The following is a 19068-nucleotide window of genomic DNA, read 5'->3' as shown; positions in this document are numbered from 1 at the left end:
TGCATAAAATATACAAACGGATTGTTATGTGTTAGTGAGATCGTGTTTATGTTACCGTTCTTAAGATTTGCAATTAAAATATGAAAATAAACAGAGTAAATAACAAAAAATATACTCACAGACAGAAGTGTTTGCTTCCTTCGGTTGTGTGTTTTGAGATTTGAGATCCTGAATGAAACAAGATTGAATTTTATTTTCATTTGGGTGAAGAAATATAGTAGAGTATTTCAATGGATCTTTTCTTTGTTAATTTTGGTATCATATCTGTATTGATATTTTTTATGGAATGTAGTATACTACGGATACACAACAAAATAAGACATTTTTGTTTGTTGTAGATTACCATTGACTGTAAAATTAATATTAAGGAAACATATTTTCTGATGTTTTGGTTAAGAAATCACCAGCTTTATTTGTTGCAAAATGCAAATGATGAACGTCCTTATATTAGAAAAAAATGATGAATTAAGCTGCAAATAAAACTGCATAAGTCTATTCTAAGTTTCGAAAATTTGTGCTAATCCCATTTTACATTTACATAGTGTTTTAATGTTTTCTGTTTTCAATATTGGTAAGAGAATCTTTAAAATTTGATTCTTTGTAAGAGAATCTTTAAAATTTGATTCAAGGACTCATAAAGACGAGGACCGAGGAGTCTAAAAAAATAACCGTAATCGTACCGAACAATCGAACTCGTTCATAGCGAAACCAGATTAGTGAAACCAGACAAAAAAAACATAAACCAACTTTACTGTAACCGAAACAAATCGAATCAAATAAACCAAAATTTATTAAACTTTAATGTTTTTAATATATACTAGATTTTAATCCATGTTACACCGTGAAATAATTTATTTTCTAAAAATAGTGATTTAATTTTTTTTAATAATTATGTATTATATATACAAGTTTGTAAAATGTATTATTTTCTAAGATATTATATTTTATAGCATACACTTGTTATTAAGTAATAGTATATCAAACCACAATTTTTGTTTTATACAATTTTATCTAAATCAGACTGATTCGATATGTCTAATATTGTTGGTGTTAAAAATAATAAAATGAGGATTTAACTTGTATTACAGCGGATTAATGATATTTTTCATTTTTATTAATATTGATTCAAATCCGTTCCGTCATATAACTCTGTTCCGCCATATAACCTCGTCCCGCAATATAACCCATCCCGTGTTATTTTAATATTTTTTTAAGTTCAAATGTTCATAATATTATATTTTTTTATGAATTTTAAATATATCAAATAATAATATTTAAAAGCTTTTAAAATTTAAATTTTAACATTTTCAGTAAAATTTGAACAAAAAACTGAATTAATGCGTATACAAAGGTTTAAATTTGGATGCTTGTTAGGTTAACTATTAGTTTATTACTATTTTTTTAAGCAGAGAATATATTTCTCATAATACGTTTTCTCTCAGACACGACTATCGAAGCATCTTCTTTAAGAAACTTTTCCGGCGCCGGTGTAGCGTTTGTTCGCCGGCGTCGGGATCCCATCTTCCTTTTCACTCGGCGTCACATTTTTTCTTTCTTAGTTTCTTTCTTTAGTTTTCCTCTTTTGAAGGTTTTCCCCACTTTTGTTCCTTTGTTTAACCCATCTCGAACACTTTTAAACGCTTTGTATCACCTCGCACTGCATTCGGGCCGCTCTTCATCATTAAGCGAAGAAGGAAGGATAAGGGAACTGACAAATCCTTTTCTCTACCTTTACCTCGCAGTCCCCTTAGCGGATCTAGTTGCCCTGAAACCTCCGGTTTTAAGCGAGGATTTACCGCAGAAATCTCTCGTTATGGTCTTACTTTACTCGGATAATCGTCTCAACCTTGAAGAACCCTCACACCGGGCTTCGTTGATGACAGGAGGTCTCCCTCTTGGATTGTCAGTTGCGCCATGCCCGGTGGAGACGTCGACGGCGCACGGCGAGCAATTCTTCTGGGATCTGACTTATCATGCCGGAAAGGATATGAATCCTTGGAGCTATGCCTCATACTCGGACCACGGCCAGCGTCTGTTCCTGCCGATTCTTCACTCATCGGAGATGATCCCTGCACCACAAATCTCTTCGCAAGTCTCGGACAGCCGCCGCATTCTTCTTCCGTCGTGGCAATCCAAAGTGAAACTAGGGTTTTCTCCAGTGGACCTATTCTCCAACTTTGGCCCAATCCCACCAAGAAGGCCCAAGCCCATTAGTTGGTTTAAAAATCTTAAGGCTAATATTCTCAGGTCCATTTTCATTATTCTTATGTTAAGCCCAAGTCATTATTTGTGTTGATCTCCTCTACTCCATGGTCGAGGACTCTATGTGAGAGAGGTATCACCATTGTTGCCTTGGCTTTGCATATATTCTATACGAATCCTGGTATTAGTTGTTTTTAGGGACTTGTGGTATGCTTACAAAGGCTTGAAGAACTATGATTTAATTATCTCGAACCGTTTTGCCGGAGTGTGAATTGTGGTATTGGACTAGTTTGGTTCACTGTCCAAATTTCACCAAGCAGCTCATCTGTCGTTTTCAAGCATCTTAACCTCACCACCATCTCCATCATTCAGATCCTATGCTACAAAGTTCATGTCGCGATTTATCGGAGAGATCTAAACCTATTGCTTTGGGTTTCAAAGCTATCCTCAACCGACTATAGAACCATAGTCTCTCGAATCCTTGTTATTGCGCTACCATGGGTACTGCAGCTCACTCCGATGAGAAACGTAACATTGATTCATTCAACAACGTCATAGCGTCTTTTGACCATGACCAATCTGTCGTCCTTCGAATCCCTCGAGGATGATCACTCGATTCACCGTGATCTCACATGTCTCAATGTGCTTCCAAGTCCTTGCCTCAAAGCTCTCATGGATTTAAAATCGATGAACCTTATCTATCTTTTTATGGCATTGGGAATGCTTTTTGTTGTAATGTTTTAAACTTTGGGTTTCTTGAAATCCTTCTCTTTGTACTTGTTTGAATGAATGAAAGCAAGTTAGTTTGTCCAAAAAAAAAAAAAAAAGTTAGGTTAACTTTGTTGCTCAATATATGCAGAAAAAAAATTAAGGTTTTTCTTAATTTTATATATTGTATGATGATATAAAACAGTTAAAAACAAATCAAACAAAGATAATAGGTAAATCATAATTTTTAACCAAATCTTTAAATATCTATATATATATATATATATATATATATATATTTAAATATAGAATATCCGGTTCATAATTTTGATATATTTTGACCCGATCCAAGTTAAATATGGAATATCTGAATCGGGTACCAAATTTTTCGGATCAGAATTTAACCCACCCACTAACAAATGTACTTCAAAGTAAGTTTCAAAAGTGTTTCACATGGTTGTTTTTTCTTTTGTCTAGAACACTTACCATATTCGAGGGAAAACAGCCAATTTCCCCCCCCCAACTAAGTTGCTTTATCGTATTTATACACAGAACTTTTTTGTGTGCGTATAACTACATGAACTTACAATAATTTTGAAATTCCTACACGAACAAAATAAATCAGGCTTAATCCATCAAACTCCCTAACGCTGTTAGATTTCCGTTAACAGAAAGCTGACTAGGATCCTGCGTGGAAGAACAACGTAAAACGCCGTCGTTTCAATTTTAAAAAAAAATAATTCCGAATATTGGCGTAAGTGGGATTCGAACCCGAGAGGCCCAAATCAATTTAATGAATCGTTACCACTTGTGCCATAATGACTCTCGTTAAAAATCCAAACAGAGATATATAAAACCCAAAAGCTCGACTCTCTCCACTTTTTTTATCTGTTCTTCTTCTTCCTCCTCAGCATCTTGCATCTCTTAGCCCTCTTCATCACTGTAAACGAAGAGTAAATCGATTTATTCTGAGACTAGGATTATTGAATTCGATTTTGATTGTAAGAAAACATTAAATTTTGGAGAAATTTTTTGGGGATTATTGAAAGGGAAATTGGTAACTTAGGGTTCTTTTTAAATTATTTCCTAATCAAAGACCTCCATAACTATCTGGTTTCATGGATTTTCCAGGAAATTTAGGTAAATTGATGCGTAATTCACAAAACTCAAATCGAGTATGAATCTCACATCGAACGTCGATTGTTCAGCCCTAATCCTTGACCCTGCAATTGATTATCTGATGCATCAAAAGACACCGAGATTCTTGAGAAACCATCACGTCTTGCAGGAATTGTTTTTGCAATTGTTATTACGAAGATGGACTGGGTTTTGTGAGGTTGAGAAAGAATTGCAGAATATATATATATATATATATAACGTAATAATTGTGGTAGCGTAATTGGTAATTGGTTCGTACATTGCCATTAAAAAGATCTATGGTTCAAATCACCAGATGTGCCATTTTTTTAGTTTTTAATTTTAAATGACTCCACGTGGCATTCTAGACTCCGACATGGCATGTTAGTCAGCATTTGTTAACGAAATATTAACGCCGTTTAACGATTTGATGGTTTTGATCAGATTTTGATTTTTCATGTAAGAAATTCAAATTTTATCTAAGTTTATGTAGTTATAGGCACGACTTAAAGTTCGGTATATAAATACGATAAAACAACTTAGTTCAGGGGGGAATTGACCGTTTTCCCCCATATTCCACCTCAAAATATAGACTAGTTGTTTTGAAACTGAGTCTGAGTCTAGAGTTTATTTTTTATTTTTAATCTTTCAAACAACAAAATTTATATATTGTTCTAAAAGGTCACATTGAGGAATTGAATTTATATATAGTTTAACCCTCTTCTAGATTCAACAAAAAACTTGTGAAGAATTGGTGAACTAGTGTACAAAAGATGTTCAAGCAAGTTACTAGTTTATTCAAAGAACAATGACTAGCGCTGGAAAATAGGTTAGATGAAAAAAATATAGGGGGAATCCTTGAGTTTGCGAATAGTTAAAGGCTGAAAAATCAGCCAACCCCTAAGTTTTCGAAAAACAAAGAGATTCAAACAAGAACTCATGCAACTGATGTGAACAAAACATAGAAACCAACGAACTAAGAAAATTAAGAATACAAAGAGATTAAGGGATGCCAAGAAGTCTTTGAAGACATTCAAAGAGAAGAAGCCGGCACTGGAACAGTTTTTTATATTTTTTATTACCGTATGATATATGAAGTGCTTATTTATTAATTATTTATGTATTCATATCATAATAATATAATATAGACTACTTAGAATATAATTTTATCTTAGATTGTTTTTTTTTTTTTTTTTGTTAAAGAGACTTCAATGATTTAATCCTATGTGAAAAAGACTTAAATGATTTAGAATATATAAATTACTTGTTTAAACGACTACGGATGTTTTCAAATGTGATGAACATATGTAGCTCAAGTCATCACCAAATGTGATGAACATTTAATTTAGAATGTTGCTACATAATATTTGAAAATATCCTTAGTCGTTTAAACAATTAATTTAATTATATATATATATATATTTATATAATACTGATTATATAATTTAATTATATATATTTAATAAATAATACTGATTATATTTTTTTCTTTTTGATCAATCATATAAAGTTATGTTGAGAAAGGATTAAAAAAAAACTATAAAGTACATAACAATGAATTTCCATTATATTTTATTTTTATATTATACAATACGATTCTAAAATAAAGGATTGCAAGCTGCTGTAGAGTTCTGTACAAAAACAAAAACAAAAAGAAACCAACTAACTCCAAAAGGAAAACTAAGTGACAAGATCATAAAACCGGACATCCATGCATTATAACGCCTTTAGCGGTAGGGCAAGAAGCGAGGCTACAGTTTGTGCTATCATCAGCGTTTCCCCACCACAACAATCCAATTCCTTTGCGTCCAAGCGACAGGAATATCAGTATTGTCATAAACGCAGTTCCCGCGTCTAAACCACCCGACAAAACGTAGTTATACTTTGTCCACCACTGTCTCTTGTACTTAAACAAGAAGTGTCCGAACACAAATGCCACGATGCACCAACTCGTGAAGTTAACTGCCATCGCGGGTGGCATCATCGAGGTTGCTCCTAAGATTACCGGAAAATGAATCTTCGAGATCCATTTATGAGCTGGAAACGCTTTGGTCGCTAGCCAGACGAAGAAAGGAGCAATTGCACCTACGAGGAAGAACCAGTTTATGGCTGCGTATTCTCCCAAGTCACCAAACATTCTACGTGGTCCCACAAGTCCCCAAATCACCGAAGCATCAAAGAAGACACGGTCCATCGGACATGTCCATTCGCTATCTGGAGGAAGCAAAGATTTGTCACATAGATGAGGAATGTCTACCATTAACCACCAAGCAGTTCCTGTGTACACTATCACAGACACAAGCGTCCCAACCACCTGAAAATGTTGTGTTAGTATATAATTATATCGCGTTTTAACAAATAATTAATGATGGTTTAAGATGCAATAACCTGTGCCATGAACATGCTTCTAGGAGGAATCTTCATGTAGAGACCGAGTTTGAAGTCTTGGATGAATGTCAGAGCCTGAGTCATGCTGATGTATCCATACACTTTGAAGCACATGTTCGCAACCGGACGTTCTGGATAGAGATACCCGATTACATATTCCGTAATGACGTTCAAACCCGGTTCCTAAAGCAATAGGAGCCTTGTTAAATTAAAGTTGTCACTTACAAAAAAAATAAGGTAAAAGAGCTCTAGCTCTAATAGTAAAGGACAATGAATGAGACATTGATGAATGAAATTGTTTTGAATTTGTGAATTGTTTTCATGATTTTGTTATATATAGTTAACAAAACAAAAGTCAAAAAAATAATTTGTTTGACCCTATTCAGTTTCTTTAATTTCATGTAGTTTTGAGTAGATACCTGATTAGTGGTGGCGGCGATAACACCGATAAGCGGAGTGAAGAAGACAGCAATGGCACAAGCTAGCAACACTCCCCACCAAGGTAGCTGCACGGTTGCATTGTAGTAGAAAGAGATGAACATGATGAGCGCAATGTTGAGTACGAGGATCACATAAAACCACCACATGGGAACTTCTCTATAGTTTTTCTTCATGATTCTCGCGTGTAAATCCATTTTCTTGTTCCTCTGAAAAGCACCTCTTGTTTGTTTCCATAAATCCCTGGAAGATAAAAGAGAATTACAAGGATATCATTTAGATACTATAATCAAAGACTAGTCTCGGACATCTAAGTTTAGATGTAAGAAGAAGTAAAATGTACGTAGTTGTGAGGAATTGATTGAGTTAAATTACCTTCCGTTGAAGAGTAAAACATGGACAATAGTTGCGGACAAAGTAGCAAATCCAAGACCATATGTCACAGCAAAGAAAGTGCTCATATGGATAGGACCAGTCTTTGCATAGATCTCTCGGTCGAGATGAAACTTCTTATCAATGATGCTTAAAACATCATAGGACGAGCCATTGCCCATGAAAAGCCCACTAGAGAAGATGGGATATGTTTTGGCTTTGTAAATATTTAGCCAATAGCAAATCGGAGTGGCGACATACATGATCACCACAAAACCAATGGTTACATTGATGGTAGCGAATAAGGGACTCGCGAGTGGGCTACCAAGGTAAGAGCTAATTGTAGCCCAGTCAATACCAATTGCGCCAATACCAAGACCTTGTTCACCTGAACCGAGTTGGTGAGCCAAAACCGATTTGGGACTAAGCCAACAGACCCATGAGATGGAAGTTATCATTGTGAATAGATAACCGGGGAGAATATAGTATGCGAAACTGGTCACAAGGACAATGAGGAAGAATTGGATTCGGGTCATGCCTCCCTTTTTCTTCTTTTCCTTCTCGTGCAAGGCACTGCAATGATTAGTGAACTTATTAAGTAGTTGAAAACTAATCAGGAAGATGGTTTTTTTATAAATGTAAAATAAAGAGTATTACCTGAAGAGAGACACTTGAACTAGATTGCTTGGCCACCACATTTCACCAGGCTCAACAAGGTGCTTACGGAATAGACCAGCCCACCCAAATCCGAGAAACTACAAGGAGATTCCATGGGTCAAAAAAGTAAGAAAAAGTTGACCAAAAGTAAACATTTGTTTTTGTAACAAATGTCCAAAAAAGGTCTCAAAACAATACAAGTGTTCACGTTTTAGTCTAACCAATAACCACAAACTTCAAACCAAAGCCAATCCTTAACATGACCAAAGTTGAGTTTAGTAACCTAAAAGTTAATAAAGAAATATATTTCTTACTTTTGTTATGGTTAAAGTAAATCTCTAACTATCTATGTATCAATCATACTATCCTCTAGTTTCTCTATCTATCTACTAAAATATAAAATTCATGCTAAAGCGAAATAGAAAAACAAAAATATACAAATTCCAAACAAATCGTTTTATGCTTTAGGGAACAGGAAAATAAATCACCTGAGTAGTGATCATAAGCAGAAAAGCCGGTAGAAACGGAAGAGATCTCTTATAATAGAGCTTAATTGCACTAAGTACATGAGTCGCATAAACCGTTCCAGCTCCCGAATTAGCGAAAATCGTGATCAAAACATGTTCCTTGACATTAAAAGGACCTGGATTCATGCAAAACTCCCACTTTGATCCTTCCAAGAACATCCTTGTCGGAAGCACTCTAGCCATCAGGTGACCAAGCGGCACGACCGCGATCTGAGCCGAGATTCCGCTAATGGTTAACGGCATCTGTCTGTACCAGAAAAACTGGTTTATGAACGAGAGTATGATACACGCACCAAGACCTAAAGTCCACATTCTAAAAGTGAGAACCGGTAACGTTGGATCATCGGTTTTTGGAACGGTTAGCTCAACCTCCTCCACCACGCACCGGTCTAGATCATCAACCTCTCCTCCTATCTCCATGACTCTGCTCGAGTCTTCTACAATCTCGGCCATTGAAAAGATCCGAGGGGTATTTTTTTTTGTGTGTGATGAGTTTTGTGGGAAGTGTTGTGAATCTTTTATAGGGTTAAGGGTGAAAAAAGATTTAGATTCAGTAGAGATTCTTGTTATTGAATCTCTCCACTAATCTCATCTGTATCCGTAAAAAAGGTGATAATTTTGTTAACAGATATTCCTTAAATATCTCCTATTATCTAGACAAGATTTAAAACAAACTTAAGTAGAATATATCGTTTTTAAAACAAATCGACGAAAAATATGCTCGAGTGCTTAAGTACCTTTTAGTCTTTTACAGCCATAAATTTTACAGTATCATTATTTTTTGTGATAATTATATATATTTAACTTTGCAAGGCATAAAACGCCAAAGAATGAAACCGTTTTTTCGGTTACCTAAGAATTTAGATGGTTTCTTTTGGGTTTTTGTTGGGCCTGGTATCCAAAATATAGGCTTTGAATATATTTTGTAATTGGCCCGTCTTTAACTTCCTAAGACATTTGGGAATATCAAATACGAGCGGAATACCAAATCTATAATCAAAAAAAGAATTTGATTTGTTTTCTTTCTTAAATTGGAACGATTTAAAAATATCGAAAAGATTCTAAAATGTTATCCCCACAAGCCCACAGACACAAAATTAACCAACCAAAGTACAAACATTGACTTTTTCATTTTTCATTGCTTTTTCTGATATTTCGTACGGTAAAAATTTGATGTTGTCCCACATAAAATTAAATTGGACCCAAAGATGATCAAAGAAAAGACAGTTGTTGTTGCGATAATATATAGTGAGATAATGTTGAGAATGAATGGCCAGCTAAATCGTGCCCACACGGTGACAGTGGTGGTCCTCTCCGCAGGCTGCAATTTACTCTTTTCTCATTAATTCACAAATACCCCAAATGGGTTTTAATTATAAGGACCAATGTTCCAGCCCATAAGAGATGTGACCACTTCTTTTTTTGTCATATCATATGAGAAAATTATTTGAGAGAAACATGATCATAAAGAATGTTTTGTTTACATTTACATCGAAGTTTTTTTTTTTCTTTTTGGTCAATGTCGATTAAAAACAAGAGATTATATGGTTTTAAGAGTATATATCTCGTACAAGAATGTTTCTTTCACCATAATTATCTAATCCTCTCCAGATGAAATCTTCTTTTGTTCTTCTCATCTATCTGTCGACCAAATTATCTATTCTTTAAATTAAATTTTAAAAGCATATTGTAGAGTAATGTTTTTGTCGCTTTACAGGTGGAATTAATCATTTGATGGCTATTTGTCATTGGAGACGATTCTTGTGTATCATCTATAGTTAGGATAATATTCAATATATTGAATGGCCGTGTTGGTTTCATGGATCACGAGTGTATAAAAACTTAAAATTGTATTTCTTTAATTTGTTCTTACGTAAAAAGCTCAAAACAAAATAATTGTTATGTTCGTGCAAATTAATTTGAATAAATCTTAAAGTAGGCAGGTTGGTTGGTTCGAGAAGAATCACAAATAAGGGAAGGCACAAATTCCAAAGACCAAAGTACGAAATAGATATGTCTTGAGTTCTTAAGTCGAGGTATGTTCTAATTAAAAACCTACCATCGCAAGTCCATAACATCCCGTGGTCCTTCCACGTACTCTTACCATTTTCATGCATGGACCAAACCCTAGCTGGCTTTTCTTTCTCCATTTAATTTCTTAATTTTAACAACTGTATAGAGTTTGTTTGTCCAGTTGTCTTGGATTTTGAGTCATGTCTTAACATGTTGAATTTAAACCTAACTTCCGCATCAACTTTTTGCCCCATTGTCTTAGATTTTGACTAATGTCTTACCATTTTCAATTCAACATAACTTCCATATATCGTATACAATGGATTTGCATGCGATGAACTTTTGTCTTAATTCAAACTCTACTCTACAATATTGTGTTGCTCACTGAATACACTAGCATGAGCGGTCAATTCGGGATGATTTTTGCTCAATCCATTCGGAAAAAATCATATTTAGTTTTTCATAAAAGCAAATTAATCATTATATATTTTTATAATACGTTTTATGATGAAAATCTTAAGAAATATTTTATATAATATTTAGTTTAATATATTTGAATCGATGTGTGGATAACCCTAATAAAATCATTACGAATTAATCTAAAAGTTTAGATAGTGAGCCAAAATTTGTTTCTTTTTACGGAGTTTACTAATTCAAACAACTCAAATCCCAATTCTATAACTCTAAATCGGATTATTTTGTCAATCACTTAGTTGGATCAATAGTTGGAGTTTAGTAGAAACGTAATGATACTCGAAAATAATTTCTGACCAGTCTGTTATGATGTTAATCATCTTGACGGTGACGGGTCAAACGAGTTATTTTGAAATTTCAAAGTGTTCTTATAACACAATCTACACGGTCATTGTTCATTGGTAGTTTTCATTTTATTTTATTTGACTTTAAATAAAGAAGTATATAAAGCGAAGTGACCTTGATTTTGGTGAATGATAAGATTATAAGTACGAGATTGTCATACACTCAAAGCAACGGTGGTCCTTGGAATCATCAGTATGGGTGTGAATGGAGCGGCGGTTCAAGAGTGGTTTTTGGACGGAGCGGTCGTAACGCTTCTTGTGTTACCATTCACGCTTGTTTATTAATCAAGTGACTTTTAAAAAAGTTAAATAAAAAACTAATATTTTGAAGAGCTACAGTTAAAGTAGGCAGAATTTGTGAAGGAAATTTTTGATCCACCTTATACAGTAGATACGGTGTATTTGCTCCGCTTATCAATATTTTCACATAATTATTTACTTTATTGCATTCACACATATATTATATTTATTATAGCTTATTAATTTAATACACTACATATGATCTACCTATTTTTTTTTTTATCATGACTATTACTTTAAAAAAAAGTCATGGATTATTAATTCAATGTACCACATATGTTATATTTATTACTATTTTCTGTTATTATTTTGTACCTAAAACACTTAATAATATTGTTATATTATATAAAATCTTTGAATTATATAATTTTCTGTTATTATTTTGTACCTAAAACACTTAATAATATTGTTATATTATATAAAATCTTTGAATTAATATAATTAGATGTTCAAAAATAAAAAAGTAATACATAAACTAAATTTGTTTGGTTAAATATTTTAGTGCATTTATAAATATTTTTTAAATACATATTCAAAAATATGTTAAACCAATATTGCAAATTATTTTAATATAATTTTTTTTATTATGTATAGTTTATGTAATATTTTATATAAAACTAATATTTTTTATAATATAAATATTTCATCCACTACCTGATCCGCTTGCACCATTCAACACATCTTTTAAAGCGTTCGAACCGCTTGATTTGTAGTTGTACCGCTAGATCTGCTTGATCCGCTTTTATTCTGTTTGATACGTTTGATCCGCTTAATCCGCTCCGTCCGATACGCTTTCTCCATTCCGAGCCTATATCTCCCCCGTCAAATGTGAACTTAGATACTATGAATCAATGATGACATCATTCAATATGCCACTAATCGCCCACTAAAATAATCTCGTTATATAACAATAAAAAAAGGTGGAAGGAGTCTATCCGATATCGTTGACCAAAGCTTATGACTACGTGGCTCATTCTATGTTCTTAATGCTTTTTACTACTTTCTGTTTGGATTATATTTGGGTTTCTATTTGTTCTAAAGCTACTTGAGCATTCGACCAAATATCTCACTATTCATTAAAAGTTTTTCATATAGATAACAAAACTAGAAAGAAAACATCATATTTTACTTAATTATTATAAATTGCGTTGTTATAAGAATTTGTCTGTAAACTTCTGGTTATCAGGATTTTTTTAAATAAAGAATCAATTTCATATCTTTTCTCAATCCTATAATACAATTTTAAAAAATAAAAAATACGTATAATATTATTATATATTTCTATATATATATATATATATATATATAATATAAGAGCTGAGATATACTACACATATATGATTGGTCGCAGACCCACAAACACTGTTGATGTGTCTTTATGAGGTCAGCATTTGTATGATAGGGTTTTCTGTATTTTTGTCTCCATTCAAAATAAGACACTAAAGTTTACAAAAAGATAGATATCCAAATTTAGAACCATAAAAAATATATAATTTGGTCTTGTAAATTATATAACAGGATTTTTGTTAATTTATTTTGGTCTTGTAAACCGCTTATTTGGTTTATTCTTTTTTTGAAATGGTGATATGTGATTTGTTATGATTTTTGATTTGATGCTGATCAGGTTAATATATAATTTGGTATGATCCATTATAAGATCATCCTCCAATTTTAGGTTTACGTGGTTATATATCTCATGCAAGTACGTGTTACATGAGTTACATGAGGTAAAAAATAGTTAGATTAGATACTATACTATGTCCGTATCCCAAATTAAAAACACAAGTAAAGCAGTCACACATATACATATGTTTTTAGTATTTATACGCAGTAACTTACATAGCTTCTTAAACTAATTTATGATAACTCATTGATTTGAAAATTTTATTTTGGAAAAAACAACTAAAATTTATATACTTTTAATGCGATTTTAATTATTGTCGTCATTATAATTAAACGTTTTATGAGATTTTAAAAATATAGTCAACTTGGATCATCGACTTCATGGACTTTTCGATTCAGAAACTTACGATTATATAGAAAGAAATTTACATGCCCATATAAGCCACACACTACAATTACACGTTAGTATCATACATGCGCATATGAGGTACACACAGCACAATCACATGATGCGTCTCGAACTTTGGGACGTTCCATCACAAAGGGAATTATCGCTGACCCACTCGCCGATTTTACATTAATCCTTCACAAACTTGCAACGTCTTCAAATTTATTATAATGTTAGGTTTTATTGAGTCATTTTCTAAAAATTATTCTTGATAAAAATATACATTCCTACGTTTCATTATAATTATGAATAATTATCATTTTATTAATATAATATTATCTATCTTTATAATCATTATATTATATTTATAAATCACTGTAGTATTTTTTAAAATCTATACAAAGCAATAGCATTTAATAAACGAAAACAACAATCCATAACGATATTTATTACATAACGAAAATGATGTGTTTGTTTGGTATAACCGTATAACTATCATCTACATATATAGAAATCATATTTATTAAGAAACCGGTTTATGGTTTATCCTCTTTGACTTCTAAAGTTTAACAACTTCTACATTTATCATCATCTGATGTGTGGCATAACTATCATCAACATAGAAACCAGTGGAGCTCCATGTTCCTTCTCCCAAACTCCAACGTCAACTTTGACTATATTTCACATACACCGACACCCATATACGCGTATGTATAAAATTCACGAAATGGCCTAGATACTACGGTCCATTTTATGATATAGAGGGACCAAAATATATTGTATGAATCCGTACAAGATAAGCTAAGAAGCTAGTTTTATCAGTCAAATATCGCAAGTGAACACGTCGTTAGTTTTTAAACCACTTTGGGAAAAGACACCAACACGTATGCTCCTACGTAATAATATTTGCATTTTAATCTTGTAAGTATACTCTAATTGTGCGATGTAAACGAATTACCCTTCAATGGACCCAGTCTATTCATATCGACAAGAATTTCTAGAATTAGTGAGTTCAAATTTTATGAAGTTGGTAACGCTCATTTTAATTTACTTTTCTGATGATAATTTTTTTTTTCCGACGATTTGTGACACCCATGCATATTATCATATCAACCAATCTTCCGGATTAGGGTCGCACATTCTAACATGACAGGCAAATTTTTATTATTTTTTGTGTCATGATTAAGTTTTGTTTACTTATAATATCTAACTATTACTCAGAGAATCCGTTGTTAGTTTAACTCTTGATAATTTAGAATATTCTTTTTTTTTCAATTTACAAGAATATTCCATTTATTATAATGCATTACTTCAATACTCCTTCCGTTTCAAAATATAAGGCGTTTTAGCTAAAAACACGTCGATTAAGAAGATCTACTTTTTAAAAGTTCAGTCAATCATAAAAGAGACTGCATAATAAAAATAATCATAAAATATTAAAGTAATATATAATTTGCATAGAAACTTGAAAACGACTTATATTTTGAAACAAAAGAGTTTCTCCAAAACGCCTTATATTTAGAAACGGAGGAAGTATTTTATTAGTTTTGTTAATGATGTCGGCAGAGGGAATTAAGGTTAATCACCCCTTTACTAGTCATTTCGTTTAAAACATTTTAAAAGGCCAAAACTTGGAAATAATTTCATTACCTTCAATTTTTTTTTGTTAAAAATTATATTTAATTTTTTTTGTTAAAAATTATATTCAATTTTTCTATCGCAGCATTACTCTTCCTTCAATCTATATAAAAGGACTTATGATTTTTTTTGGGTATGAAATTAGACATATGTTAGTATGTTACGGAAATCATTTAAAGAATCAAATTAAATGCCACTTAGAATTCCTGACCATTGGTTCCAAAACTTATGACAAATACTAAAGATGTTTTATATTTACAATTTTCTCATTGCACCATCCATAAGAAGAGGTATTGAACGCATTATAAGTTGTTTTTTTTTCCTTTCTGATGAACCCGTTTATAAGTTGTTTCTTGTCAGTTACTGGTGATTTTAATTACTACTTTTTTGTTACATTTGTTTTTTTTCATCAAACATACTGCATTTATAACAAATACTCAAAAACACATCTTACATGTTTATCAAATTCAACATTTGGACTGAGCCAAACTGGAGTACTATACAATCCAATAAAGCATGGTAAATAGGATAGGACTGGTGATTTAATTACCTTTAAATTTTTCGTTACATGTGTTTAGTAATCTTTTAAACTCTATATTTAATTTTATTATAAGGAAAACTCTAACTTTTTTTACAAACACAAAACAAACAAATTTTAAATGAATTACAAAAGTGACAGGACTATAATGAGGTAATAATGAAGCTGGTAAGGTTAGGAGAATCTGGTTGGGTTTGATGAACATGAAGGAAGAATATCAACGTTTCAACAACCAAAGCAATGAAGTGGCCATTCTATGAACCGTATCTTTATCGAAAAATTATATTTATTAACTCGATATACCAATATGCAAATATAATAATATCAGAAGTCATAAACTATAGAAATCCTACAAAAATAAATATAATATGGATGGTCGTGCGCTTTTTATCAATAATTTAAACTGTTGCTTTTGATAGCTCACCTAGCTGGCAAGCCACATCAGCAGATTACAGATATGATACACAAAACACATTACTGACAAAATTAATAACAGTTCTTTTTACTTAGACACAAACAATTTCTTTTTACTTGGACACAAAACTCTTTTACTTTCTCTTACAAAAAGATAAGGAGGGAGATAAGTTTTGGAGTTGAACTTTAGGCATGACAATGATATGATGAATGTTTTGATGGCTGTCAATAAGCCAACATGTTCCTTCGTTTGAGAACATCTCTCAAAAGATCTAAACATTCGAATTTTTGTGTAATTAAGCTCATAGTTTTCCTCGATTAATAACAAATTTATATATCTACATACTTGAATTGTGACGGATTATATAAATGGAGAGAACTAGCTAGGATGTGAACTATGTACATTATATAGTGTTATAACAATGTACAGTAAACAATGGTATTAAATAACAAGTTACATTTTGTTGTTGTTATTACCTTATACATTATTAAGAGATATTAGAGGCTTTTGCTGTTCTTCCGAAGCTTTTTCATTATAAATTTTGTTGTTCTTCCGAAGCTTTTTTTTTATATAAAAACGAAAGTGTACTAATCGGAAGGAAAATCAAAGTCCACAAAAAAAAAGAAGCAAAATCCAGTTTTATTTTAGAACACAATAACAATAAGGTGCTTAGCTTGTAGAAAAAAAGGTTTCCTCGGGATGAAGATGAAAATAGTAGGAGGAGATAACCAAGTTGCCCATAGTCTCTATTTTAATATAATGATGCATGCATAATAACATGATTATTATCAAGAAATCTTGAAGATCTTTTGTTTAACCGATTTAAGTAACAAAGAAAAATTTAAGACTCGAAATACAAAAATGTAAATGGGACAACAGATATTCTCTTTACAATACAAGCAGCCTGCATGAATCCAGGTAATCTGCCTTTGCAACTCTAAAGGCAGTATTTCATCATTACAATTATTAATTAGTATTTTGCTTAATTAATTTCTACTTGTGAATTTGCTTCAACAGGAAGACAGACTTTCCTCAGCCATGACGACGGCACTTTATTCGTAAATTATGTTGATAAAATTATTTTTAAAAACTTGATATATAGTACAATTCGTTTTAATCTTGTCGGTTTTGTTTATATTTGGTCCATTTAAATGATTATACATATATATATATATATATATCATAGTATTCTCTTAATTATAGTTTTCATTTAATTCATTTTTCCTAATTGTTATTTTAAATTTGATATAAGGAACGTCAACCCAAAAATCATATCCTATATTTTAATCTAAATCTCTATGATGATCACTTAAAAGAGTAACAAATATTCCATATGTGCTGCCAAACAATCACAGAGTACTAAGAGGCAAATAAAAAAAAGTTAAAAAAGAACTTTAGTTTATCATAAGATGAATAATTAAGGTATCAAACAACTGGAAATTAGATTGTTAATGTGACAGATAATTGAGATCAAAGGATTGTAGTTAGAATTTGATCAAAGGCAAAGCGAATGGGGAACATGCCGCGTAGTCATCATGCAGATATGTGGGCTCCAACAAAGCCTGTACCACAATATTTTTTTTAAAAAAAAATACTAGTACAAAATTAAAAAGATGTCTACGCATAACGAATAATAATTATTGGACGTAAATAATCAGATTCAGAAGAAGAGATTGATGGATGTTATTAAGAATCTATTTTGATGATGAGTATCCCCCTCTATAGTCCTTGCCTTGGTAAAACTAAAACCATACAGGCTCTGAATGAATGTTACCTTGAAAACAAATTAGATCATTCTAATTTTGGGTCGAACAATAATCCATCGCAAACCAAATTTATTTTTATATAAAAATCTTTTAGTATACATTAGTAGAATATACAATTTATAAATGATAATAAAAAAACAGTCCAATTCACATACGGTTTTATTCGTTATACATCTACCGTAACCATTTAAATCCATAACAAAAAGTAAAATCAAAATTAGACAATTTAATTAAATGAATGAAATTGATCTACAATATCACAACTAAATTATAGCCTGCGGTACACCGCGGGACTATAGTTTTTTTAAAAAATAAAAATTTAATTTGTTTAGTAGATTAAAAATATATATGATTTAATGTTTTGTATTTTTTAAATGTACAATTCTTATATCTATATATTTTTAGTGTACAATTACAATATTTAATTTTTACTGTTTAAAAATATAGAAACAATAACATACAGTTCATTAAGTTAAAATCTAGATTATAACTATATAATTTAAATTTTAATTATATTTATTTTGTTAAAATTGTTTGTTTTTTTTAGTGTTTAAGATAGTGTAATTGTATTTTGATTGTTATATCTAGGATTTCACCCGTAGTATACAGTCTCGTATTACTATCGACCCAAACCTGTCCTACCATCTAATACCGTTCAGTGAAATTAAACATATAATGGATTTCACCCGTGGTATACGGTCTCGTATTACTATCGACCCAAACCCGTCCTACCATCTAACCCTGTTCAGTGAAATTAAACATTATTTTATTATTTTTGTTTTAATAATACTTTAATTTAAAAGATATATAATTCATATCAATTTAAAAGTTTTCTTTCAAATAGTTATTTAATTGTTGTAAATTTCATATATTATAATATTATAAATCCGTCATACCATCTAATCTTGTTCGGTGAAATTAAACATTATTTTTTGTTTGAATAATACTTGTATTAAAACATTTATAATTCAAATCAATTTAAAGTTTTCTTTCAAATGATTATTTAACTTTTATAGATTTCACATATTATATATATTCTAAACATTTTTTCCGTTAAATATTCTAAACGTTTAATAAACTTTAAATAACTATAATATTTATCTTTCAATAAAGTATAATATTAATAATGTCCTAAAATTT

The 19068-nt window shown here is 31.4% G+C and overlaps 1 protein-coding gene across 1 annotated transcript; it reads right to left on the bottom strand.

Moving 5' to 3' along the window:
• Positions 1 to 5592: 5592 nt before the first annotated feature.
• Positions 5593 to 9109, bottom strand: LOC9302050 (oligopeptide transporter 9). The gene is made up of 6 exons (XM_002864201.2): positions 8391 to 9109; positions 7903 to 8000; positions 7249 to 7818; positions 6855 to 7116; positions 6436 to 6618; positions 5593 to 6361 (listed from the first exon to the last, which is right to left on the bottom strand). Exons 1-6 carry the CDS (start codon positions 8880 to 8882, stop codon positions 5741 to 5743), a joined length of 2226 nt encoding a protein of 741 aa, XP_002864247.1. The 5' UTR covers positions 8883 to 9109; the 3' UTR covers positions 5593 to 5740.
• Between the last annotated feature and the right edge of the window lie 9959 nt (positions 9110 to 19068).

Source organism: Arabidopsis lyrata (assembly GCF_000004255.2).
Source record: "Arabidopsis lyrata subsp. lyrata unplaced genomic scaffold ARALYscaffold_8, whole genome shotgun sequence".
In the NCBI taxonomy this organism is placed as follows: Eukaryota; Viridiplantae; Streptophyta; class Magnoliopsida; order Brassicales; family Brassicaceae; genus Arabidopsis; species Arabidopsis lyrata.
The sequence above is the reverse complement of the archived record's forward strand: the minus strand, read 5'-3'. Positions and strand labels throughout refer to the sequence as shown.